This window comes from Primulina tabacum, chromosome 7, assembly GCF_025594145.1.
Source record: "Primulina tabacum isolate GXHZ01 chromosome 7, ASM2559414v2, whole genome shotgun sequence".
In the NCBI taxonomy this organism is placed as follows: Eukaryota; Viridiplantae; Streptophyta; class Magnoliopsida; order Lamiales; family Gesneriaceae; genus Primulina; species Primulina tabacum.
The window spans coordinates 37421437-37447696 of NC_134556.1; the positions used below are offsets into that span (position 1 = coordinate 37421437).

General features: G+C 34.6%; 4 protein-coding genes across 5 annotated transcripts; 1 reads left to right on the plus strand and 3 right to left on the minus strand.

Moving 5' to 3' along the window:
• Positions 1–448: 448 nt before the first annotated feature.
• LOC142551677 (ACT domain-containing protein ACR3-like) lies at positions 449–8003 on the minus strand. The gene is made up of 9 exons (XM_075661044.1): positions 7767–8003; positions 3406–3504; positions 3218–3290; positions 2982–3027; positions 2787–2901; positions 2486–2553; positions 1638–2255; positions 1038–1142; positions 449–939 (listed from the first exon to the last, which is right to left on the minus strand). The coding sequence occupies exons 3-9, from the start codon at positions 3280–3282 to the stop codon at positions 619–621; spliced, it is 1338 nt and encodes a 445-aa protein (XP_075517159.1). The 5' UTR covers positions 3283–3290; positions 3406–3504; positions 7767–8003; the 3' UTR covers positions 449–618.
• A 3111-nt stretch (positions 8004–11114) lies between these two features.
• On the minus strand, positions 11115–15650 carry LOC142550949 (proline-rich receptor-like protein kinase PERK8). Its single transcript, XM_075659998.1, has 10 exons — positions 14897–15650; positions 14643–14779; positions 14333–14430; positions 13766–14073; positions 13218–13649; positions 12978–13138; positions 12486–12544; positions 12237–12384; positions 11877–12026; positions 11115–11672 (listed from the first exon to the last, which is right to left on the minus strand). The coding sequence occupies exons 1-10, from the start codon at positions 15114–15116 to the stop codon at positions 11574–11576; spliced, it is 1812 nt and encodes a 603-aa protein (XP_075516113.1). The 5' UTR covers positions 15117–15650; the 3' UTR covers positions 11115–11573.
• Positions 15651–18065: 2415 nt separating this feature from the next.
• On the minus strand, positions 18066–21309 carry LOC142551678 (putative pentatricopeptide repeat-containing protein At1g77010, mitochondrial). The gene has a single exon (XM_075661045.1). It carries the CDS (start codon positions 21100–21102, stop codon positions 19042–19044), a length of 2061 nt encoding a protein of 686 aa, XP_075517160.1. The 5' UTR covers positions 21103–21309; the 3' UTR covers positions 18066–19041.
• Positions 21310–23498: 2189 nt separating this feature from the next.
• On the plus strand, positions 23499–25175 carry LOC142551679 (uncharacterized). 2 transcript variants are annotated; one of them, XM_075661047.1, is made up of 3 exons: positions 23499–24353; positions 24700–24803; positions 24977–25175. In XM_075661047.1, exons 1-2 carry the CDS (start codon positions 23569–23571, stop codon positions 24767–24769), a joined length of 855 nt encoding a protein of 284 aa, XP_075517162.1. In that variant the 5' UTR covers positions 23499–23568; the 3' UTR covers positions 24770–24803; positions 24977–25175. The 2 variants fall into 2 exon arrangements, with proteins under 2 accessions (XP_075517162.1, XP_075517161.1); XM_075661046.1 differs by lacking the exon at positions 24977–25175 and having other exon boundaries at positions 24700–24902.
• Positions 25176–26260: the final 1085 nt, after the last annotated feature.

Below are 26260 nucleotides of genomic sequence, written 5' to 3' on the forward strand. Positions count from 1 at the left end.
AATAATTATTGTAAAAGTAAATTTTACAAAGAATTTCTCAATTTACCCTTATTTAATGATTGTTTGAATGTGATTAAAATTTGTTGAGACTAGTTAATGTATTAATGGATGAGAGCAAATTGGTAAAATAATAGATATAATAATATTAGATATGGAAATTGAATTATATATTTGGATGAACAAAAAAAACGTGATATTTATATTTGAGATGGAGCTAGAGAGTTTATATAAAATCTTATGTTTTTTAAAAGTAGGGTTCTAAAAGCTCATTAATCTTAGTCAATATGTTTACTTTTTTTTTTAACATTTTGATATTTTATGTTACCTAACATCATATTTGATTCTTATTTATGTCAATTTTAGCAATTTTTGATCGGAAATGTTGATGTTATATTACACATGTGCATGGATATCACATCAACAAAAAGAATAAAATTGCAAAAAAAAGAAAAGAAAAGAAAAAAGTAGTGAACTTTATATATATATATATTCGGATTCCGAGCTTTTATTACAATCTTTTCCTAGTATGTGTACAGTTAACACATAGAAACTAGCCCAGAAGTTGTCTCATTATGGTACAAATCAAGAAAGTCTAATTTATGTACATAATATTTATAATTAGCTGCGGAACTTTTTCAACAAACTTCCGAAGAAAAAGCTAGTGTTAGCCCATCCACCTGCTTCAGCTGCCTTAATATCTATTGGAGCCTTTTTCACATTAACTCTCATTGTGCGCCCGATTTCTTTTCGTAATTCTTCGATGATCTTGGCGTCGACCGGATTCCCAGACGCATCGTTCACGTAGAAAACGTTCATGGCCTCCTCTCCGACAGTCGAGACACCTGCTCTTGTGACGGAAAGCCCGTTTTCTCGGAGCACTCGAGTCACTTCCGACAGGAGCCCTACTCGGTCTTTTGCGCATATTTCTAAACTTAGGCCCTGATATAACGTTCCAAAACATGTAATCAATCATGTTTCAAGATATTTAAAAAGTTTATGTTGACTTATTCAGGAGCTAGGGTGATTGTTGAGGTTACCTCGCTTGTTCGTCGTCGGATTGAGGCCTCGAGACATTTGACGACCTTTTCTTTCTCTTCTTCGGTATCTAACATGCGACCATCCATGTGACGAATGAAATATTCCTACAAGTTTAGTATCCTCAATAGGATGGTCAAAACTCAGCTTGAACTCGAGTACTCGCCTACCTGCTCGAGCTCGAGTAATGATAATTTTTTATTTATTTTTCTGCGTGTAACTTTGTTTAATCACGATGTTATCCATATTTATTTTCATAGCTAATTTTATTGAGACTGAAGGGCGTTTTTCTCATTACTACATAGCTTTACACTGTCATATGCATTCAAGTTGATCTCGATCTCGAATTCGATCTTGAGTTCGGGTAACTATTTTTTCATGTTCGGACCCTGCTTAACTGAAAATACGTTCAAGTCTTTTTGAACGCAGTTTCAAACCCCAAACCTTGGTAACTCCATGGCTTCCCACTCACTGTTGTGAAATACGTAGAGAGTTCTATCCTAAAGCTTAGTTAATTAGGTCTCTAGCTTCTCATCTTCCCAAAATGATCAATGAATCATTATGTACGTACGTCAATTCAAGAAAAGAAACCAAGCAAATACCTGTGAAGCGTGTGGGCCATCTGATGAAATAGTGGCATGGAAAACAACGTACTGCATATCCGTAAGAGTGCACACAATATCAAACATAAGCTTCGGTCGATCTCTGCACCTGACAGACACCACCAAGTAATCTTTGTCTTCACACCTCTCGATCACAACCTTTGGTTTGACTGACGGAGGCGAATCCTCTTTAGTATCCAAGAAAGTACACTCGTAGTCCCTGTCAGCAAATAATAGTTGGTGGAGTCGTCTGTCAATATGTGTGGAACCAATCGAGAAACTCGTGTGAGCAACATTTGCTTCGTTCCCAGAGCCTCGAAGAATATTTTTGAGCTGCTCCTCCATAGATGATAATCGAGATGCGTCATTCACTGCACTGCATGTCGTGTCATCATTTACATATAGAACACAAGCTATGCGACTGTTATGAGTCCAAACTTCAGCAGCAGCAACATTGAGGTGGAGATTGGCAAGCACCGCAGAAATCTCTGATAAGAGACCGGGGCGGTCCCGGCCTATAAGCTCGATGGCGGTGTAATCTCCCATTGATTTCACTCCCACTCTCTTTTCAGGAGAAGCCTTTAATATGCCTGAGGTGTATCCCTTGGGTCCCAAAGCCTATCGTTTATGTAACAACAAAAATTATAGATTACATGAAAGTGTTCCCGATTGTATATATGCTAGTTAGTGCCTACGAGCCTCGTATAGTTGAGACATATCGAATTCTTTCCCCCATTCAGACTCCAAATAAAACTATTTATTCACAGGATTTCAGCATGAGCCTGTTAGCTCCTCTGCCCAGTAACGGATTAATGTGAAAACAATGAACAGTTTAGATAAAATCAAACCTTCTCTATGTACTCAATAGTCTGAGTGTCCCTAATCTTGCGCCCTTGTTCATCGGTGACATGAAACACTGTTGAAGGAGGACAGAAAATAAAACGAGTATTTTAGTCATGAAAGGAGCTTCTGACTCACACTCGAGTTCTTAATATATATGCACGAGTAAAAGATAAACAAAATGGACAGCTGACTGAAGAAACACAATCGTGCACCTTTAGTTTCATAATATTGCTTATTGATGCATATTAAAGACATTTCATTTTGATCACTTGAGTCAATAAATATTCACAATGATGTGTATCGTACCATCCATAAACCAGCCGCCGTCGGAGGAGATGTAGGCTTTAGTAATAATAAGATCAAGATCAGTAAGAATTTGCACCACTTCAAGCAGAATCCCTGGTTTGTTCATGCTGTCAACCTGAGGAACACATAAACATTAATATTATCGAACTAGCAAATTCACAATTTCAACCCTTTAGAACACGAGTAAGAAGTTACCTTGACCAGAGTACAGTCCTTGCAACTAGAGTTGTCCACAGAAACCCTGAAACATGTAAACTGAGATGATTTAAAACCACAAAACCAGATGATCATGATTCAACGATCAATACTTCACGTGTAGAAAATAAGAAAATAGTAGCACATAGTAGGGAGTTCATTTGGAGTCAGGAAAAAGAACAGAAACATGTACAAGATGTGTCAAAGTGAAAGTAGAAAAGGTTTTGAAACTGAACTGGGGAGGATTTATTCTGATATTTAATGTCTCGTATTCAGGATCAAAGTATGCCCACGAACCCATTATCTTGTCTGCATCAAACACCAAAGACGGTTAACATAGAAGTCAAATTCTTGGGTAAGGTAATCCTTGAAAACTAAATCAAAACAATGAAGAAATGCTGAAATTTTTATCAGAGATGGCTACCTTAATTGGACCCACGGTAATGAGTTTCAGTGGTTAATTAAAAAGTGATCCTTCCTTGGATTCTTTGGACAAAAGATTTACATATTACAAACGATCCGACTGCAATAAGAAGATACAATAAGTTGTGGTCTAAACAGTCACAAATTACCTAAAATAATAACCAGTAAGACCAATTTGAACCAATATTTATACACAACTAGCTACGAAAACAAAATAAATTTCAATTTTCATGCACGAACACAATGAGAAGACAGCATAAACACATTGACATGGAACATGAAATTATGATATCATTGTTAGGTGATATTTTTAATGAGGTGGGGCCCACGTTGAATTAAAAATTCAGAAAATCATATCCCACATCGGAAAACTTATAAAACCGAATGAAGGAATTAGTTATAAATATAGCTTAATTCCTTCGGTTATTGTATCCCAAAATCAAAAGCTTTTCAGCTCTGATAAAAAGAGAGTGCATAGAAAAAAGAGTGTATTTTTTTCTTGAGTGCGGGAATTCTCTTGTGTGAGTTAGAGAAATTATTTTCTCGGTATACTCGGGGTTTGAGAGTGAGAACTATTGAGTGTATTGGTGTATACACTTGTTGTAATATTTCTTCCGGTTATAAAAGTTGCAGTGCTCCGTGGACGTAGCCTATCTTGGGTGAACCACGTAAATCTTTGTGTTCTTGTTGGTTATTTTATTCCGCAATTTTTACGGCACTATATTATCATCGTGGTTGGCATCGCTTCGGTGCAATCTCCCAACAACTGGTATCAGAGCCTTGTTGTGAAAATTCTTAAAAATTCTGAGTATGCTCTGTGGTTGCAGCTCTGTCTGATCTTCCACATCAGAAAAGATTTTTTAGATTTTTTTGTTAAGGCTAGAGAAGTGATGGCCGGAGATGATGGATCGGGACCGGGAATCAGCAAGTTCGACGGAATAGATTTTTCATTCTGGCGGTTACAGATTAGAGACTATCTGTATAGCAAGAAGTTGCATCAACCTCTATCAGGAAAGAAGCCGGAAAAGATGGAGGATGATGACTGGAAGCTTCTTGACCGACAAGTGTTAGGTGTAATACGATTGACCCTAACGAAGAACGTGGCACATAACGTGGCGGAGGCAAAAACAACGGAGGAGATGATGTCCATTTTGTCGGACATGTACGAAAAGCCATCGGCAAATAATAAAGTACATCTCATGAAGAAGTTATTTAACATGAAGATGAGAGAAGATGCATCGGTGGCTAAACACATCAATGAATTCAACACGATTGTTTCACAGCTAACATCGGTTGAAATTAAATTTGATGATGAGATTCGGGCACTTATTCTTTTGGCGTCTTTACCAGACAATTGGGAACCAATGCGGGCTAGCGGTTAGCAACTCTGTTGGAAAAAGAAAGCTACAATTCAATGATGTCAGAGATCAAATTCTCGCCGAGGAAATTCGTAAGATGGATTCTGGTGAAGGAACATCATCAAGTTCTGCTCTAAATCTCGAGAATAGAGGAAGGGGCAGGAGTGGCGAAAAGAGTTTTAACCAATGGCATGGTAGTTCCAAATCAAGAAATGGAAAAGACAATAACACATTCGAAAAGAATATAAAATGCTGGAGCTGTGGTGAGACTGATCACTTGAAAAAGAATTGCAAATCAACAAAGAACGACGCTAATATTGTTACTGAAGGAGGTACATGATGCTCTATTACTATCCATGGAAAGCCCGGTTGATTCTTGGGTTTTGGACTCGGGAGCTTCATTTCATACCACTGGTAATCGTGATGTATTCGATAATCACATTGCGGGAGATTACGAAAATGTTTTCCTGGCTGATGGAAAACCTTTGGAAATAATTGGTATGGGTGATATCCGGATGAAGATGACAAATGGATCTGTCTGGAAAATGAACAAAGTTAGGCATGTACCAAAGTTGACACACAATCTGATTTCAGTGAGACAGCTTGACGACGAAGGTCATAAGGTGACCTTTGGTGATGGTTCTTGGAAAGTGAAAAAGGGAGCCATGATTGTTGCTCGAGGAAAGAAAACTGGAACACTTTATATGACTTCCAGTTTGAGAAATAAATTAGTGGCTGTGGATGCTGGAGCTAATTCAAGTCTATGGCATAGTAGGCTTGGGGATACGAGTGAGAAGGGAATGAAGATGCTTGTTTCAAACGGAAAGCTACCGAAATTAAAGATCGTTGAACACAAGCTGTGTGAAGCTGTATTTTTTGGAAAGCAGAAAAAGGTGAGCTTTTCAAAAGAGGTTAGAGAACCGACATCAGCTAATTTGGAGCTGGTACATACTGATATATGTGGACCATCTTCTGTGACATCCTTTGGAGATCACTCAAGATATTATGGCACTACTGTTGACGATTCGAGCAGGAAATTTTGGGTTTATTTTGTGAAAAATAAATCGGATGTTTATGGGACCTTTAAACAGTGGGAGTTAGCCATGGAAGATGTGATAGATTCGCTGTCATCCAATCACATGTGGAAGTTGTCAGAACTTCCTGAAGGTAAAAAGTTTTTACATAGCAAGTGGGAGTATCGGTTAGAACATGACGGTAGCAAGCGGTACAAAGAAATACTTGTTGTAAAAGGTGAAAAGAAAGTCATTGGTTACACTGCTATTTTCTCTCTGGTGGTAACGTTAACTACTATCAGGACTGTACTTGGATTGATGGTCAAAGAAGATTTACATCTGGAACAGTTAGATGTAAAGACGACGTTTCTTCATGGTAAGCTAGATGAAGAAATGAATCAATCACAGGGATTTGAAGTACGAGGGAAAGAGAAAATGGTGTGCAAACTTCAGAAGAGCTTGAATAGTCTCAAACAAGCTCCAAGACAGTGGTATAAGAAGTTTGATGGTGTAATGAATAATGATGGTTTTATGAGGTATCAGGCTGATCACTATTGTTATGTGAAGCTTGATGATTATTATATCATACTATTGATATATGTAGATTATATGTTGATAGCAGGAGCTTATCTGGAGGAGATTGATAAACTCGAGAAAGAGTTATCAAAAGAATTTGCTTTGAAGGATTTGGGTGCTACAAAAAAATCCTTGGAATGAGGATCCTTAGAGATCAGGTGAATGGAGTCTTGAAGCTTGAGAAGATTCCTGGAAGCAAGAATCCAGCTGATATGCTCACGAAGGCTGTTACCATTGAAAAACTGAAGTTGTGTTTGACGTCAGTTGGTCTCCTAGACTAACAATGGAGATATATGAGCTGCTGCAATGATGGTGTGAAGACATGATTGAAATCAAGTCTTCAAGTGGGAAAATTGTTAGGTGAGATTTTTAATGAGGTGGGGCTCGCGCTGAATTAAAAATTCAGAAAATCATATCCCACATTGGAAAACTTATAAAACTGAATGAAGGAATTAGTTATAAATAGAGCTCAATTCCTTCAGTTATTGTATCCCAAAATCAAAAGCTTTTCAGCTCTGATAAAAAGAGAGTGCATAGAAAAAAAGAGTGTATTTTTTTCTTGAGTGCGGGAATTCTCTTGTGTGAGTTAGAGAAATTATTTTCTCGGTATACTCGGGGTTTGAGAGTGAGAACTATTGAGTGTATTGGTGTATACACTTGTTGTAATATTTCTTCCGGTTATAAAAGTTGCAGTGCTCCGTGGACGTAGCCTATCTTGGGTGAACCACGTAAATCTTTGTGTTCTTGTTGGTTATTTTATTCCGCAATTTTTCTGCACTATATTATCATCGTGGTTGACATCGCTTCGGGGTAATCTCCCAACAATCATGCCATGTATTAATAGACTCTGGCCAGAGACAAAAGATAGACACCCCTTAAAACTTCAAATTTTCTCATAAAAAATCTATATTTTCAAAATAAAGACAACCAAATAAAGCTTCTCCCCCTGAATTGAATTCCTTTTAGACTTCAGCACCAAATCAAAGCCAATATAAATTCCCACGTCGTCTGAAAGAAAAAACAAAGGCAGCTAAATACATATAACGAACATTACAGAGCTGCCTGATTTTCCACCATCAAACTAATATTGCTTCGCAAAGACAATCAATAAAACCAACAAAGCGAACCGACACAAAAGTGACGAGGAAAATCATCTTCAGTGGAGCAAGAAATAGAGCTCAAATATACCAAGATAAACAAATTTTAAACGATAAGTCAACCCCAGAAAACAATTTGAAGTCGTGAATTAAACATATAAAATAGTTAAGATTTGTTCAACTATCCCTCAAGGAGAATCCTTGATTTACATCTGAAGCATACAAAAAATCATGCGTGTATATATATATATATATATATATATATATATATATATATATTCTTCAAACCCACATCAGAAATCAAGAGCATGAAATCACCTGAGTTCTGAAACAGAAGGATGAATCTCGCGCAGGTGGCAATTGGCTTCAGAAATAAACACTCTTGAGTGCGTGATAAATTAAGAAGAATAATGAATTTTAGCAGAGATTTATTGTTTCGGACACAAAGTACGGTGTTAACTAACATAATGATGTGGCGATCAAACCACGGATTCCTGTGACATTTGACGTGTCCAGTCCACTCTCCTTCTTGGGCTTCACCGCTACGCTCATCAATGAATTTGGATTTCACGTATGAATACATATTGATTTGAATAATTTATTGATATTATATATTCGTAATAACATGTGTCAATACATTTTAAAAATAGATCAAATCGATCCAACAGTCATATTTGATGTTTAATTAAGAATGATGCAATTTAAAAACATACGTCAATCATTTGCTTATTTTTACTGAACTGGGAATTCAACGATATTTTTGGTTTGCATCGTGTAAATTTTTTGACTAACATCATATAATGTAATCACATTAGTTGAGTAAACTGTACTGACAAACTTTATACAACATGTTCGTTTGAAAAAACGTTGGCGAAGAGAATTCAATTCATTGGTATTAGTCAAGCGGTCAATTACTCAATCGACACAAAACTCATTTATTCTTGATATTAAATAGGACTAGCTCGAATGAATCTGGCATAGCTGACTAAGCAAATCAATCAAACTCTATTAACTATTTCAACAAGTACCATAATTGATTAACTAATATTTAATTAAGTACATAATTATTGCTAGTTTGGCACCATCAATAATATATAAACCTACACCACGAATGACTGGTGGATAATCGCTATCATCTCAAACTTGGCATATTTTTTTTGAACCAATAGAAATAGAATCTTATTCCACTTAAAACAAAATTAATTGTAACCAATTGGATATGCATGCGTTAGATTCTATATCATAAAGAATAATGAATCAGACTATTCACCTTTTCATATTTAAACTCTCTAAATACTTATTCTTATTAAGTGTATTCGAGTTCGACTTCATTTATTAGTGTTAAAACGGAGAGGGAAAAAAGATTTGGAAGGAAAAGTGGAAACCAAAATTATTTGGGTGTTTTCCGAGTTTGAGCTCAGCTCAAAAATTTTTTGGGAGTTGTATGTATATGTAATTTAAGTATTTTCGACCAAAGATCTCTTAGTGTAACGACAAGAGTGAGATCTCAAAACTTTTGAGTATGTTTGTGAGTTGTATATATATGAAATTTTCGCCATCTTCATGAGCGTATATATAAGTTTTTTTAGAATATAAATAATTTTTTTAAATGCAATCTCAAAATGTTAAAATCATCGTAAATTGTATCAACGTCGTGTCAAATCTTTATTACGCCCGCATCGATTCCACAGTATCCCGCATTTTAGCATTAGCGAGGGTGGACCTCAACCACAAATTGAAACACCACTATGAAGCCAATGGGGCTCACAAAAAGGCATGGACTTTACTCGGAATCTCATCTGTTCATGCCTTCAATCGTGTTACTTCCATTATTTTTAAAAGTCAATTCTATGTATCAGATAAGAAAAACACATTTTTCTCTTATATTTTATATAATTTTCTCTTTTTTTTGGCAATCGCTATTAATAGGTACACACTCAGCAGGTCTAAGAGGCCTAGATATCCCATCATCTGAAAGGAGCGCTAAATGCGGATTTGGATAAATTATCGGACTAATAACGATACTCTGTAAACTACGTCGATCAGATAAAAAATACTAAACAAACAATGTGTGACATACTCGTCCAATGAAGTATTGAAGAGAATTGAACATGTGACCAATTGGTCGCAAGTTCATAATATTCATTTTTTGATTTTATTATCAGTTAATTCACGGTTTTAATCCAATACCTTACAATTTTTTCTTCAGTTTTTGTCATTTTTCTTCGTAGTGCTGACGTGATATTAGACATAGCAACAATATCTGTCGCCACATCAACACTCAATGACTAAATTGAAATGGGCAAATTAGTTGAATACAACGGTAAATTGATAACATGATCAAATGAAAAACATACAAGTTATGGATAAAAAATATAATTTACTTTAAGTTACACGTATAATTTTTTTTTCATAATTTTCATGCGCATTTATAATCAGATAAAATACATAAAATTAATAGTTTAATGAAATAAGAAAAATAATATTATCACTTCACCTATATAAATTATAATAATCATTTTATCTACATAACGCATGTGCATGGTTCAGTATTTAATTAATTAAAATTGGAATATTTATACTAACTAACTTATAATTGATTTGGTGAAGTTTAATTTAAAATTACAATTACTCTTACTATATAACTTTACTGATGATTTTTTTCCCTAAATTAACATTTATTTTTAATTCTTCAATTACATTTATACTTCTAATTTTAAATTCAATCATACGGTTATCTATATTTTTAAATTTTTAGATATTCTATCACTCCTTATAAAAAAATATGAAAAAATATTAATTTAAAAATAAATAATTATATACATAGGTCATCTATATAAGCTTGGAAAAGCACTAGTATATTATTATGTAATAGCAATAAATATGTTAATATTATTCTAAAATCATAAAATTCAAGATAACTTTAATATACAATACTCTTATCTCAGGCATATATATGCTTAGAATCACTTGAAAATCACACATTACTCCATTTTAGAATATGCAATTTCTTGAAGATCCTTCGAAACAGAGTTCATTTTTACCAAGATTCTGCATCAAAAAAATAAAAATAAATAAACATTATTTTACACACACATTCAGTGTATCACAATTGGCTCCTCAAGTTGACCACATTCTGTAGTGCTCTATTAAAAATTATCCATGTACCTCCACATGCAGCCCTCAATTTCTTGTCTCCCATTCTCATATATATATATATATATATATATATATACACACACACACACACACACACACACACACACACAGGAAATAAATTTGCAATGAACTTTGTCCTGGTAAATGATATATTCTGATCTCATCTTAGTTATCTCACGTCGTTTGGATAAAATCTTTGGGAGTTGCATATATGAGTTTAGACAATCCTCCTCCTTTTAACTAACTGTTGGGGTTGAGTTAGGACAAAGTTTCAATCTTAACATGATATCAGAACTTAGGTTCCACTGTTATGTGTTAGACTGATTATAGTTGGGCCACTCGCTCTGCCCATAGTTTAGTTATTCGTAAACTTCACGCTCCAAATGTTCATTCCTGGGCGTGATGTGGGTATGTTAATTGTCTCATATCAGTTGGATAAAATCTCTGGGAGTTGCATATATGGAATTTGACAATCCCCACCCTTTCAGTTAGCTTTTGGGGTTATTGTATACAATTTATGCAACAAATGGAATAATTATCTGATGATGAGATGGAAGAATTAGAATGATAGAGGGACAGCCTCACCACAACTTCCTTCCTAGAAGTGGATATTCATTTGATAGTTTTATTCTGAAAAATGTATGCACAGAATGATTACGAGGCATCAGCTTCTAAACATCAGTGTTTTCATGTAATTTTTGCTAGAAAGATGGTCAGAACTTGTTGTGATTGTATGCTTGTACCGGGCATCGACATCTAAGCCTTGAATCTGAGCAGAATTAGATCATGTCAAGCAGACAACCGTTGGCAAAGAAATGTAGGAAATCTAGCTTAAGGGGTCTCCAGCTATTCTTTATCATGTGATGTGGAGTCATATTCAAAGTCCAAGGAACGACGAGACTGAAAATGGAAGCTCAAAAGAGAGAATTGAATATACTATCACTGGAAGTATAGGATAATATCACCTCAGCTAAGTCGGTCTCTCTGTTTGTTGTCAAGATGAAGCATCAGCTGCTCAGTAAAGTGGCGTAGACGATCACTTTCGCCTTCAAGAAGGTGCAACACCTGGAGCAAGTGAAGGGAAACGTTAATGAAGCATGATATATCAAGTTAACAATTCCCAACCAGCCATAGATTTTATCACATTACAACGAAAAGCATCCTATTTAAATATAAACACAATTGTCAAAGAATATAAAGAATCTTTTGTACAGAGAGAGTGACACAATAATAGTATGTAAACCCTCAGATTTATAAGATTTCATTCACCTCTCCCATTGTTGGCCGCATTGCAGGTTTGGTTTGAACACATAAGTATGCTACAGCAGCCATTTGGCAGAGTTCATGTGTGCTGTACGAGCTTCCAAGACGAGGATCAACAAGCTCTGCTAATGCCAGTTTCCGAATTAATGGCAAAGCCTGGAACACCACCAGAGCAGATCTTCATTGGTATCTTATCATATAACCAATTTCAGCTTATTTTGAATAAGATCAAGTCACATTTATTTCATTTGATAGCTTGGATATCAATCTTGAAACATACTACGTCAGTCAAATTTAAGGAAAAAAAAATAATGATCAATCGAATACATTAGCGTTAGCAATTAAGAGGTGAAAGGAAGAGCATACCCACTGTTTAAGAGACCTTTGTTGGTTGTCTCTCGTCGGAACCACATCTCTACGTCCCGATATCATTTGTATCAGAATAATCCCAAAAGCATAGACATCTATGCTCGTAGAACAAATCCCATTTTCCCTATACTCTGGCGCTAGATATCTGCTTTAGGTGAGAAGAAACCTTCATCTCGAGTTGGCAAAAGGGACAGTTGTCCCATAAAAGGAACCTTTTTCATCACAAAGTATAAAATCAATGCTTACATAAGACCGTGAAAATGTCTAGTCTTCGTTTTCCACTTCGCTATGTTGCAGTCTCCCAGCTGTGCATGAATAAAATGAATATGTTATAAGATGTAAAGCATAATTTGACCACCAGACAACTAAAAGCAAAAAGGATAGTTAAGTTTCTGCCATTGCACCATTTGGTGTGAAGGATATGACTCCACGTCCATGTCTCATTCGTAATTTGGCTTGAGTATTAAAACAATTGGAGTTAAAAATAGTTAAGTTATTCATATCAATGATCTATCAATTTATTATCCCTATATCATAGATCCTTATCATCCCATTCCATGAGCCAAGAGGTGCCTTAAGAGAACATCTAAAGAAGATGCTAAAAGATCTTGAACTCGTATTTATCTTTCATCAGAGACTTCTTCGAGTAGTGCGAGTATTGAGCAACGTGATGCCACTAATCTACCAAGTTCAGGCATGAAAACTTAAAAAAAGAAGGCAACATCCACAAAGATTTACCAAGGGAACAAAATTCTGGTTGAGTAATATATTACTTGGCCTCACATCCCGATGAATGATAGGAGAACCTCGACACTCTTCATGCAGAAAACGCAGCCCTTTTGCAGTTCCAATGGCGATAGATTGTCTGTGTTTCCATTCAAGAACATGCTCTGTATTATCTATCACAAGAAAACAAAACCATTAAATACGAAGGTGAGGTTGCAAGGAGGTCTATTTAAGATGGAAAATTTTGCTTACCAAATAAGTGCCACTTCAGCGATTTATTGGTGACGTATTCATAAACCAATATGCTAAGATTTTCTTCGTAACAATGACCGAGAAGCATCACGATGTTCTTGTGACGTGCAGAGATGAGGACTTCTATTTCAGACTGAAATTCTGCAAAACTTTCAGTCCTTGCTTCAGTTTTCACCTTCGCAACCATGAGCCGCCCATTTTGATGCTGCCCTTTATACACTACTCCATATCCACCTTCTCCAAGTAAATTCTGTTTGGAAAAATTATCTGTTGCCTCCTGTATTTCAGAATAATTACATCCCATTGAATTGTGCCTCATTTTCGACTTGCTAGCAGTGGCAAAAGCAGGGGCTTCAGAATGATTCTCAAGACTTCTTTGCTCTACTATCACTTCCGGAGAGTCGTATTCATTTTCATGTTCATAGGAGCTGCCTATTAAAAGTATATGTTACATGCAAGAACAAGAAAGAGGCAGAGATCATAAGTTTCAGCATGGTAAGCATTTCATAGCTTGATAATCCTTGCTGAGAATTTGAGGCAAAATTCACCTTGCAAGAAAGATTTTTTATCCTTGAAGTGCGACATGGATGATGATGCTGAACCATATTCGGGAGCATTGGAGCTCCTGGGGGAATCCATGGATAGAGAAATAACGGAGTTCTTGTCACTTTCGTTGTCTTGAGAGGGTTGAAGTAGAACAGGCTTTGACAGCGAGTAAAGCAGCTTGTGCTTGATAATTTCCTTAAAATTGTCTGATTCATATGGTCTCACAACCTCCAAAGACAAGTTATCAAGGACCATAGCGACCTTGCAAGGTATGTGCTTAAGATAAAACCTCAATTCCGTTCTTAGCTGCCTGGCACGCTAAACTATCAATTATCCTTGTGACATTAAGTTTTATGTATGCTTTTAAGGGGAAACTTGAGCATATATTACTGATTAATGATTAATTGTGCTTCTTAGTTTGCCATGAATAAAAATAGGAAATCTAGTATGGAGATCAGACAAGCAATGATAAAAAAAATTGAGAGAAATGTATAGGAAACGGAGAAAATTTTGTAATTCAGCTCATTGAGGATAAAAATGTTGTCGGAAAAGACAACAATGAATGATACCTGTCAAGTATAGCCCATGTTGCATTTGAAGATACGATTTCTTGCACGACAACCTTTTCTATTGGAGCACCAACAGCAATTTTGACTTCAATTTCAACCTGCGAGGAACATAACGGTGAAAACGAATGAAAAATACACATTCAGTGGGAAATATCAGAACGATCACGATATTTTTACCAGTAATCTAGAGGGCATGCTACAGATTTGGATCTAAGTAACATAATAAAGACCTGACTAAATAGTGCAGAAAGAAAGAAAGTGTACCAAACTTGTTTAGATTGAATAAGAATTTGAAAGTAAAATATATTACCCCTTCACTTTCAAATTCTACTACACTGCGCTGGAGCATGCCAACATATGCATCAACATTTCTTGATGCATCTTCTTTGATCGCGCGAGCATGAGTTCCGACAAAAGAATTGGAGCCAATTTGAATTTGAAAACCCACTGCACAAACATTCGTTTCAAAACGCTAATCAAATTTTTTTTTTAAAATAAAAATTTATGCTTAATTTCTCGTTCTCTCTCCCTCCCTGGCCACTAATCAAATTAATGCAGACTTACTGGGGTGCAGTACTTTATGCAACACTCCAAACACGGTAATGCTCTCCGCTTCTTGAATCATGTCACGCCGCATACGAATATGAGCAATAATATCTTTCAACTCCTGAAAATTGCGATTTTTTGTGGCATCGAAGGCAATAACTATCCGCCCTGGCATCAAAGTGGTGGTACTAATAATACTACTACCGCCACTGCTACTCCTGTCCGTGTATGATGCCATTATAAACAATTATATCTTAAATTAACATCCCGCAAAATTATTAAAGTGGTGTTTGGAAAGATGGATTTGATTTGGCAGTAGTAGAGATTTGATATACATCAAAATCTTCCAAATTAAATGAACTGATTCTCGAATGTAAGAAACATCCCCTGTTCAAAAAGCTGGATGACATCAAGGGATATCAAGAAATGGGCACTTTTTTGCTTGAGAATCTTGGAGGTGAAAAGTTCATGTCCTGCCTCGATTCAAATTTCTGCATCACATCAACAAAGAGGCGGTTCCCATTTCAAGGATCTTGAAAGTGAAAACTTATTGGCCTGTCATTCTTCATGTCTGGATCTTGTCGGCTCCATGTATGTGGAAAACATAGTATTTTTTCTGGGGTATGTAGTTGATTGCTATATACTGTGGATATTCGAGATTGTTTTCGCGGAGAATCAGAGAAACCACCTATGTTGCTCGACATAGATATTTGAGAAGCAGTGAAGAAAACAAGAATAGTCAGTAGTCTTTTAGCTCCTGGTACTTATATACGTTCGGTTATGGAGTATGGGATCGTTCTATGCGAATAGGCGAACATGTGAATTCAACAAAAAACATTTGAGGGTTCATCAATATTATTTTTATTCCGCAATGAGATTTTTGCGTGAACGTCTTATACAAAACAAACCGGAGATAGTATTCCCGGTAATCTGGAATCTGTACTCGTTTAATTTACAAATGTTAAGGTGTAATAATTGTCAATATTTGTGCGGTGTAAAATATTTAAGTTGTACCATTACAATCATCGATAGTTTTTTTTTATAAAAGCTCAGTTCTAATGCAATTATTGAGAGATGGTTTGTTGGAGTGTAATAATTGTTCATGCTGGTTAGAGCAATTGAAACGTAGAGCTTGGACTGCTGTAATATTTAAAAGATCGTTACCACAAACTATAATTTTTTATAGATCAACAAACATTCGGTCAGTTAAAAAATTTGCTGTCAAATTTGACACCTAAATTATATGATAATAACCCTTTTAATAGGTCTCTATCTTAACTCAAGATTTAGTTTTATTGATGTTATACCTTATCGTTTAATTGATTCAATAGCATATAACTCAAGTGACTGATAAATAATATCGTAATCTTTTTGAACTAAAAAAGACTATTTGATTGATTAAGTAGGTTATAACCAAGCGTGTAAACAAACTGCATCGGTTCGAAAAATATATGATTCATATTCGAACCAAACTCGAACATATTCGAATTTTTTGGAGTCAAATTCGAGCACAAATTATATTGTATGCGCTCGCAAATCTTGATATTTTATTAATCATAGTTTTCACCGGTGTGATGCACGAGTATTATTTATGTAATTAATGATTAAAATTAGTAATTATTAGTGTTTGAATAATTATTTAAAATTGTTAATATAATATAATGAATATATTTAAATTTTAAATATTATTATAAAAAATTATTATAACAAAATATTTATATCATTTGATATAACACTCAAATGATGATAACAATATTTTGTCGTTAAATTGACTTATTTATCTTTGTGAAGTGAAACAGCTATTAATAAAAATAATAGAAAAATATTTAAAAATTATATTTTTTTTGTTACCGAAATTTTAAACAATAAATAAACATTTTTCAAAAATTCATTCTTTTTGTCAGTTGTTAGATGAATAAATTTTGATTAAAATGTAATTATTTTTGAAACATTTTAAAAATATTTATATTAAATTTCTATTAAGATACATATTTTAAAGTTTTATTAACATACATAATAATAATAATAACAGTTTATGGACACTCTTTTGAAAAATTGAAAAATGTAATATTGTATAAAAGCTTTTATATTTTATTTAGTATGATAGAGAGTATCAAACATAAAATATATAAAAGTAATGAGTAGGTCTCTTGTGAGACAGTCTCACGAATCTTTATCTGTGAGACGGGTCAACCCTACCGATATTCACAATAAAAAGTAATACTCTTAGCATAAAAAATAACATTTTTTCATGGATGATCCAAATAAGAGATTCGTCTCACAAAATACGACCCGTGAGACCGTCTCACACAAGTTTTTGCCAAAATTAATACACAACTTAAAATCATAATTGAAATCGAAATACTTAAATATAATTTATATTTTCAAAGAACATCAAATTTAAATTTGAATTTTAAAAAAAATTTGAAAAGAATTCACATTTAATTACATATTTATTTCATATGCGGGTAGATAATATCAACGAAATAATCAGAGTTTAAGCGCCAAATGTATTTTTGGATGATTTACCTCATATGTGATACTGAACATTGTACTCATTATTTTTTTATTCTGATCTAAATTGATCGTCTGAACATGATGCAGAAAGCAAACTGAATTATTTATACAGTTTATAATAACAACTAAATATATCATAATAACGCAAAACTATATCTCAAATTAAATGAATTGATATGATAAATACAAAAATTTAAAAATGGTTTATGTTTTCAATGGAATTCAGTTTTAATTTGAATAAAGAAAATAAAAAACATATAATTCATAACTTACATTTGGATTGATATAAATTGAAAATTGAACGAATTGATATAATTAATGCAAGCAATAATTGAAATTTATGTTTTCAAATATCTTCAATTCACATTTGATTTTTTTAACTTCGAATCAAACTCCAATATATCTATTTTGAGTCGAATTTAAGTCTTAAATTATTCATCATATTAAGCTCGATTCGATTCATTTACACCCTTGGTTTTATGAGTGAGTCTCATATGAGACCGTCTCACGGATCTTAATCTGTGAGACGGATCAACCCTACGGATATTCACAATAAAAAATAATACTCTTTTCATAAAAAGTAATATTTTTTCATAGATGACCCAAATAAAGAGATTCGTCTCACAAATACGACCTGTGAGACAATCTCACACAAGTTGTTGCCTGGTTTTATAACTAAAATACAAGACTAACCTTGTATCAATTGTTCAATATATTTATTTTTCTTAACCGCTTGTATTCGGAGGACTTGTCAGTTGTGACTGATATCGTAACTATTGAAACATTTCAAAATATATATTTTCTTAAGAAAAAGCACATCCCCTTGGGACCGAGATTGGCCCATTGATCACACATTGGCCGTATTTGATAGCATTGGTCTTTTCCACCGCTGAAGATAATGAACTCCTCTCAAGAACCTTGATATATTGCTCGGTACGAAACCTAACTCTCCGTACTTGGACATTCTCTCCCCTTTTTCATAAAATCTTTCCAAACAAAGGTGGTTTCGGTTTTTGGATGATCGTAGTTACTTGAAAGAATTCACTCGAGAGTCATCTTCTTACCGAGAATCTTACCTAGAATCACCTACAGTCCTTGCACTATGCTAATAATTGGTTTAGAATGCACTTTTTTGAAACCCAAGAAGTTGCCAACCCGAAAAATTTTGGTACCATCCACCATCGTTCTCAATTCTATATTTTCAGTCTCTCTGAGCTCCTTTGCCATTTTCTTGTAGATTTAATAAGCAGTTGATCAGATAGTTGAGGCAAAGCAAACCACGTTGATTCCATGCCTCTAGGCTCTACCACAATGTTGATTTCCACGTCTCCCTTAGCTTCATTGATTTTTGGAGCATCCACAGTCACAGATCGAACCAAATGGAAACGACCATAATTGCCTTCATCACTCCGATTCATCCAAGCATTTAGTTTGATTTAAGCAAATCAAATTATTTCTTCCAACATGATGGTTCATCTAGGTGCTTGGAACAATGGTTCCTCCCATAAATTATTTTTCTTTCGAGGCACCAGATTCTATTATATTATGCATGAATAGCGTATAACATTACTCGCTAGAAGATAGCACGTCCATTCCATGTCCACCAGCCAAGTCTCATATCTCATGGCATTTTCTGAATTTCGCTCTTAGACATTACACCAGCTTCTGCCTGGATTTTTTTGGATTTTAATGTCTTTCATCACCCGTCTCACCAGTTCCGATTTTTCCCAGTCTCCTCCTGAAGCTAATAGGCCCGATAACTGTACAAGAGCACCTGAATTCTGAGGATCTAGTTCAATAATTCTCTCGGCTACTTTGTCGGAAAGAGACTTATCTCCATTTGTTATGCACCCTCTTAAAATCGCTGACCACATATCTGAGTCGGAATGAAATGGCATCTCATCAATAAGATTAATAGCTTCTTCAAGAAAACCTGCCCTTGCAAAAAGATCAACCATGCAGGAGTAATGTTCGATCCCAGGATCGATATGATACTCGAATTTCATTCTGTGGAACCAGTTCTTTCCTTCTTTCACGAGTCCACAATGATCACAAGCAGATAAAACTGCAGTAAATGTGACTTCGGTGGGGGAAACACCTTCTCGTCTCATTTCACGAAATAGATTTAGTGCTTCAACTCCGTGACCGTTTGTAGCATAACCCATCAACAAAGAATTCCACAGAACCGCATCAAATTTCATTATTCCATCAAAAAATTTTCGACCGGAGTCAACAAGACCACACTTGCAATAGAAGTCAACGAGGGAGGTAGCTATGACCTGATGAAGATCGACACCAATGATGGTAGCTCTAGCAAAAACCTGTTCACCAAGTTCAAGAGATGGAATACTGGCACAAGCACTAATGGCACCAGAGAGGGTGAAACTATCCATTCTCCAGTTGGTCTCATTCATCTTGCAAAAGAGATTTAATGCTTCAATTGGACGACCATTTTGACTCAAACCAATGATCATGGAATTCCATGAGATCAAGCTTTTCGATTTAATATCAACAAAAATGCACTTTGCTTCCTCGATTCTATCGCAATTACAGTATATAGTGATCATAGAATTCAGTAAAACAGTATCATGAGTTTCAAGTTCACCAAATAGCTTGCAAGAATCGCTATGACTCCCACACTTTGCATACGCATCAACGAGAGAACTCGCAACAACAAGGTCATATAAAGTTCCTAACTTATGAGCATGAGCATGTAGTTGCATTCCGTTTTTAAGAATACCTACACTACCACAGGCCCTTAGAACACAAGACACAGTAGACAAGTCTCCCAAAATACCCTTTTTGTGCATCGTGTTGAATAATAACAAAGCCTCCATGGAATCGTCATTAGCAATATATCCTGAAATCAAAGAATTCCATAACACAGCACAAGGACTAAACTTAAGTTCAAATATCCTTCTTGCATCATTCATCCTACCACAATTTGCATATACTGCTATTAAAGATGACAGGGAATAATCATCTGGATCCTCCATGGCATTCAAAAGATGACTCGCGCTATCTAAGTCGCCACATTTTGCATACATGTTCACTAGAGAACTCTCCATGACCGAATCAAATTCAATGTAATCAACTATCATTCTAGCATGAACCTGCTTCCCTAAATCAAGGCCTCCCAACTCTGTGCAGGCTCCAACTACAGTCGCCAAAACAAATGGATCTAAGCTCAAAACACCACCCGTTTTGAGTGCTTCCCACTTTATAAACTCTTTAAAAAACCCCAAAGCCATGTTTGGTTGTCCATTCCTCGCATACCCGTGAATCATTGTATTCCATGCAATGCCATTCTTCCACGGCATTTCATGAAACAACCGCCGCACAACATCCAACTCACCAACTTTTGCCAAACCCGAAATGACTGCGTTCCAAGAGAACTCATTTTTCTCAGGCATTGAGGAAAAAACATCCAGCATCCCAGTTTTATGCCCGTCCTTCGCATAACCTTCGAGAAGGGTATTCCAAGAGAACAAATTCCTCTGGGTCATTTCGTCAAACAACCGCCGAGCATTATCTATTCCTCCACACCTGCCGTACATTTGCAGGAGGCGATTGGCAATGGAGAGAGTGGAAGACAGAACACCCTTTTTGATGAAGAGAAGGTGAAGCTGCTGCCCGCGCGTAATGGAATCGTGGGTGTTCAACGAATTGAGTAAACGGGCACACGACTGCAAATCTTGAACGCTCATGGTTCAAGTAAACAATTTTTTTGACAAACGACGCACGATTACATTTTCAAACTACCATCTATCTTCTAGAACAACACCAAAATCAAGAATATGGCGAAGTGGACGTAAATACATCTGCCATAATCAAGGACGTCATATTCATCGTTCAGGATTATTTCTTTTTTGGAAAAAAAAAAAAGAGAAATCGTAAAGCCACCTCCCCAAGTCTGAGTTGGATTCTTTATCACCCCTAGTTTCTAGAAACAAATAATAATAAACTATCAATTTTAATTGTTATTTTTATTCATTTCTTAAACTATAAATATTCCTCAAAAAATTAATAAAAATAAATTCTCAGTTTTATTTGTTTAATCATCACACCTATACCTTTCATGTCATTAATCAAACGAGAGAAAACTAAAATATAAAAAATCTTATTTTTTAAATAAAAATCTTTGTAATTCCAATTTCATGAGCACCAAAACAGTTAAATTCATCCCCATGAAACAAATAATAAAAAATAAACCAATTTTTTAAACTATGTTATAGGTTGACCAATAATACAATTTTACAACGCCATTCAAACAAGGGAGTTTCTGAAATATTCTAGAGTCGCATTTCAATTCATCCATCAATATCCCCAATATATTGACTACAACGGAAGCATTTTTTGTGACGAGTAATACGTGGCCACTATTATTAGGTCGACCTCGAATATCATCTGCGGTGGCTTTTAAATCACAGAGAAGACAGCAGATAAACTCAACTATCGTTAAGACATGACAAGAGTTCGTGTGAGACGATTTCACGAGTCTTATTTTATGAGACGAATATCTTATTTGAGTCATCCATGAAAAAATATTAATTCTTATGTTAAGAATATTACTTTTTATTGTGAATATCGATAGAGTTGACCCGTCTCACAGATAAATATTCGTTGAGACCGTTTCACAAGATACCCACTCTTGAGTTAGAAGGGGTTTGAAACCATTTTTTATATATAAATCTTAAATTTTGTGGAACATCCATTTAACTCCTTTTAATTTTTGTCCAATATTTAAATTATTATTATTAAAAAAAGACCAAATATATGTCCTAAATCCTAACCTTTTAATTAATGCCCAAATCCTAGAGTTAGTATCTTCCCTAACATGACACTTTTCTTTTATTTCTAATGAATATTTTATATTACATGGCTACAAACTGCCCTGATGTTATCTCACTATGCAGATAGGTTATTATGTTGTAGAGAGAAATTATGTTCAATATATGTAGATTTTATAGTCACGAGATATTAATTAACATGTAATTGATATTATATAATATCAATTAAACATCAATTAATTTTACCTTTTGCTTTTTTATTATTTATTATTATTATATTATTGTATCTTTTTTTTTTATTGGTTGATTTTAATACTAACCGAGCCGATCTCTTCATAATTACATTCATTAATAACCGGCCCTCGTGTAATCCACTATATACATATATATATATATACATATATATATATATATACACACACACTATATATATTACATTCATATATTATAATTACATACATTATACTCCTAAAATGAATGTAATATATATACATACAAAATAGAGTACATTCATACATATATATATGAATGTAATATATATACACACAAAATAGAGTATAACATACTCTTAGGAGAGTATGACGTAGTTTACTTAACTAACGTGATTTGTAGACTAATACGTTAGCATGTTGTTAGCCCAAATATTTACTTTACCTAATGTTGTATTGTCAAAAAAAATGTAAATTTCATATAAAATAGTGTACTGACGTACGCAACACAATATTTTTTATAATTAATTTGATTTATATTAAATGAAGATCAAAATATAATTATAAAAAATAGTGAGAGACTACAAAGTAATTTTGATATATGAAGAAAAAATAAAAAGAAAAAAGAATGGGGAAAAAATTAGGAATTTAACCTGTAACTTGATGTTTAGGAGATAAAAATTATATTCACCAAACTATATGTGACTTGCATTAAAATTTTAGTACTTTATTAATATATATAATTATTAAAACATATCGTGACATCAAAAATTAAGTAATTTAAATATATCAAATTTAATAATATAACAGAGATAGTTATCAGGGTGAATAGCATATGGAAAAAGAGAAAAAAAGGATATTAAATCTGACAAATAAGTGTTTCCCATCAAATTTCAAAACGAAAGCAAACATAAAAGTAAAAAAAATGAAAAATGGAGAGAGACAAAACCGAGGAAATTTGGGGAGAAATATAGGCCCTACGCCCCCACATCTAGAAATTCTTGACTTTTTAAACATAATAATAAATAAATAAACAAAAAAAACCAATAACACACTTTATATTTAATTTATTTTCTATCATCAAATTAAAAGCTAATTACAGTGTACCTAAACTCATTGATAACAATCCAACGACAACCCAACTTTTGCCTCATTTTCACTCCAAGAACAAATCATGTATGATCCAAGAACACACGATCGCCTAGGTCGCTTTTATCCCAATCCGGGCTCGGACAGTTTCATAGGAGGTGTCAGAGAATCATCGCAACATAATGACGGTAATCATAGCAACACGTGCCGCGAAAAAATAGTTATGTCACGACCCGAAAATCACCAGGAATCCATGGAAGGTGATGATTCAGGAGTTCGCTCCCCGCCCTTATGGAAGAACAATCCAAGCCCACCAAAAAGTCCCTCAGAACCGCTTTTGGGAGACCATAATCAGAGGTCTTTGTCGCCTAATTCAAGAACACAAGCCATTGTTAGAGGGCAGTGGGAGCTCATGGAAATGGTGAAGAACATGCCTGAGTCATCCTACGAACTCACCTTAAGAGACCTTGTCGAGAATCCCACCACAGATCAAACGGAAACAACATCGCCGAAATACGAAAGATCGTCGATAATTCTGCAGCAAAAGGGAGAGACGAAGGTTACGAAGCAGGAGAGTTATAAGAAACATGAAAAGCATGTGACGAGAAGCGGGGGTTTTGACAACAAGGGGCTGTTTCTGAACATGGTGTTTCCGTTTTCTTTCAAGTCCAAGAAAAAGAAGGGCTTCGCGAGTAATAATAGCGGTAAAGTTTCTCCCAAGCCTGAGATAGTAAAGGGTGTTGCTGAAAAAGATTGGTGGAAGAAGAAATTTACGGGTTCGAGCGATAGTGATAGTAGCAGAACGACTATTAATAGTGGCAGCAGCGGCAGCAGCGGCAGTAGTGGTGGCCGGAGCACCAGGAATACACGGTATGTCAAATTCTGGTGTTATTTTGCTTTTCTTTGTGTGGGATACATTTTGTTTTTTTGTTTTTGTTTTTTGGTTTTTAACTTGATCAAGAATCTGAAACTGTCCAGAAATTTTGTTGTCGGTCTTTATATCTGTTCATTCACTTCCTTAAACAGAGAATAAAATAAATCTTCACCCCATCGAAAAGATAAGTTTCGTTGATTTTATGGCAAAATCAAGTTCTAAAATTCTACACAGAATTAAGTTTCTTTTCTCGATACTAAACTAACTACAGTCTAAACTGGCCTCACAAGAAGTATACAGAATATTAATGAAGAATATTATTATTATTTTTTTCTGATGCAGAACAAGATATGGCTTCCTATCTGGTTGCTGTCCCTGTTTCTTCAATGGCAAAAGAGAAAAGAAGCCGTAGATCGGAGGGATAACCCCTTTATGTTTCTTTAATGGTATGTATATTGATTGATATACTAGTTTTATTTTCAGTGAATTAAGCGCTTTGAATAATCAAAGGTTTTGAATAAATAGAAAAATATTCAAAGGGATAATTTGAGTGAAGCATTTGTATATTCTTTTATTTCGTTTCGTTGATGACAAGTTTAAGATAATTTTATTTGGCAAGAATATGATCAGCCTGCAGATTCTGCTGGATATTGTTCTACAAATTCCCAATATAAAACGTAACCTTGGGACCCAATGTAAGAAAACAGCCGACTTTGCTTGGGATTAGGAATTCAAAATTTATGGTTAATTGCTCTTCTTGTATAGTTCGCAATAAATTTAGGCCATTTACATCTTTGAAGTTTGAAAAATGAATTATCCATTTGTCCTGCTTGAGGTTTCAAGGAAGAAAATGATTATTTTACTAATTTAAAGATATTATTTTCCATTTTTACCTCTTCTGAAGATCGACCTCAACGCCAACTATCTTCATATAATATATTTAGTAGGTTTTTTGTGAGACGGTCTTACAAATCTTTATCTGTGAGACGGGTCAACTCTACCGATATTTACAATAAAAAGTAATACTCTTAGCATAAAAAGTAATACTTTTTCATGGATGATCCAAATAAGAGATGCATCTCACAAAATACGACCCGTGAGATCGTCTCACACAAATTTTTGCCAAAGATATTTATTTAAATGCTAGGACGATTATTGACATTTATGGTTCACCATAAATGGTGACAATGCTTACATCTATTAAAAGCCGATGATATCAAATATTCGTTCATATCTTTATATCAAAGAGAGCATTGATTTGGAGCCATCCGGCATCAGAGCGATGCAGCACATGCAACATAATAAATTAACTTGTCCATTCACATTTCATGTTTTGTGCAAATACACCAGAATAAAATTTGACATCCCAACCATATATTAAAATAAAATTTGAATATATATGCAATTGTCTTCAAATCATCCATATCTGTATTTATACTTTGATGTCGATTGATACCCAAAAAATGACAAATCGTTTGAATTGCTGGTCATCTTGGATCTAAAAAGTAAGATATTTATGTAAAAAATAATAACCCCTGATATTACAAACAAATTTGAGAAATTAAGAAGAAGCTCTCCCTACATTTATATATGGTTTCACAAGATTCAAACCATACATATCTTGCTCAAGAGAAACGAGATAGCTCATAATTACCGCGACCAAAGAGACGCGCTGGTATCTAAACTTCTGTACTTCAATTACGCAATTAGATAGACTCGAATCACAAAATCTTGATCGAGAAAATCGAGCTGTTTATCATTGACACCAAGAGATCGATGCCGGTTATCTAATATTACAATATGTTAAATGCAGCATATTATGTGCACAAGTAATGTCAATGCATACCATAATATCAAATTCAATGCGTGAAGTGTTTGGACGTATAGCAGCCCACCGTGTAAC

Bases quoted from the DNA above. Each gene is read 5' to 3' on its own strand.
- LOC142551677 (XM_075661044.1), bottom strand. From the start codon at position 3,282: ATGGGTTCGTGGGCATACTTTGATCCTGAATACGAGACATTAAATATC. The intron at 3,028-3,217 runs GTTCAGTTTCAA...TACATGTTTCAG, and splicing joins ATCAGAATAAATCCTCCCCA to GGTTTCTGTGGACAACTCTA. The intron at 2,554-2,786 runs GTACGATACACA...CTCCTTCAACAG, and splicing joins CGGCGGCTGGTTTATGGATG to TGTTTCATGTCACCGATGAA.
- LOC142550949 (XM_075659998.1), bottom strand. From the start codon at position 15,116: ATGGCATCATACACGGACAGGAGTAGCAGTGGCGGTAGTAGTATTATT. The intron at 14,780-14,896 runs GTAAGTCTGCAT...ATGTTTGTGCAG, and splicing joins GCATAAAGTACTGCACCCCA to TGGGTTTTCAAATTCAAATT. The intron at 13,650-13,765 runs GTGAATTTTGCC...TACTTTTAATAG, and splicing joins TAAAAAATCTTTCTTGCAAG to GCAGCTCCTATGAACATGAA.
- LOC142551678 (XM_075661045.1), bottom strand. From the start codon at position 21,102: ATGAGCGTTCAAGATTTGCAGTCGTGTGCCCGTTTACTCAATTCGTTG.
- LOC142551679 (XM_075661047.1), top strand. From the start codon at position 23,569: ATGTATGATCCAAGAACACACGATCGCCTAGGTCGCTTTTATCCCAAT. The intron at 24,354-24,699 runs GTATGTCAAATT...TTTCTGATGCAG, and splicing joins CGGAGCACCAGGAATACACG to AACAAGATATGGCTTCCTAT.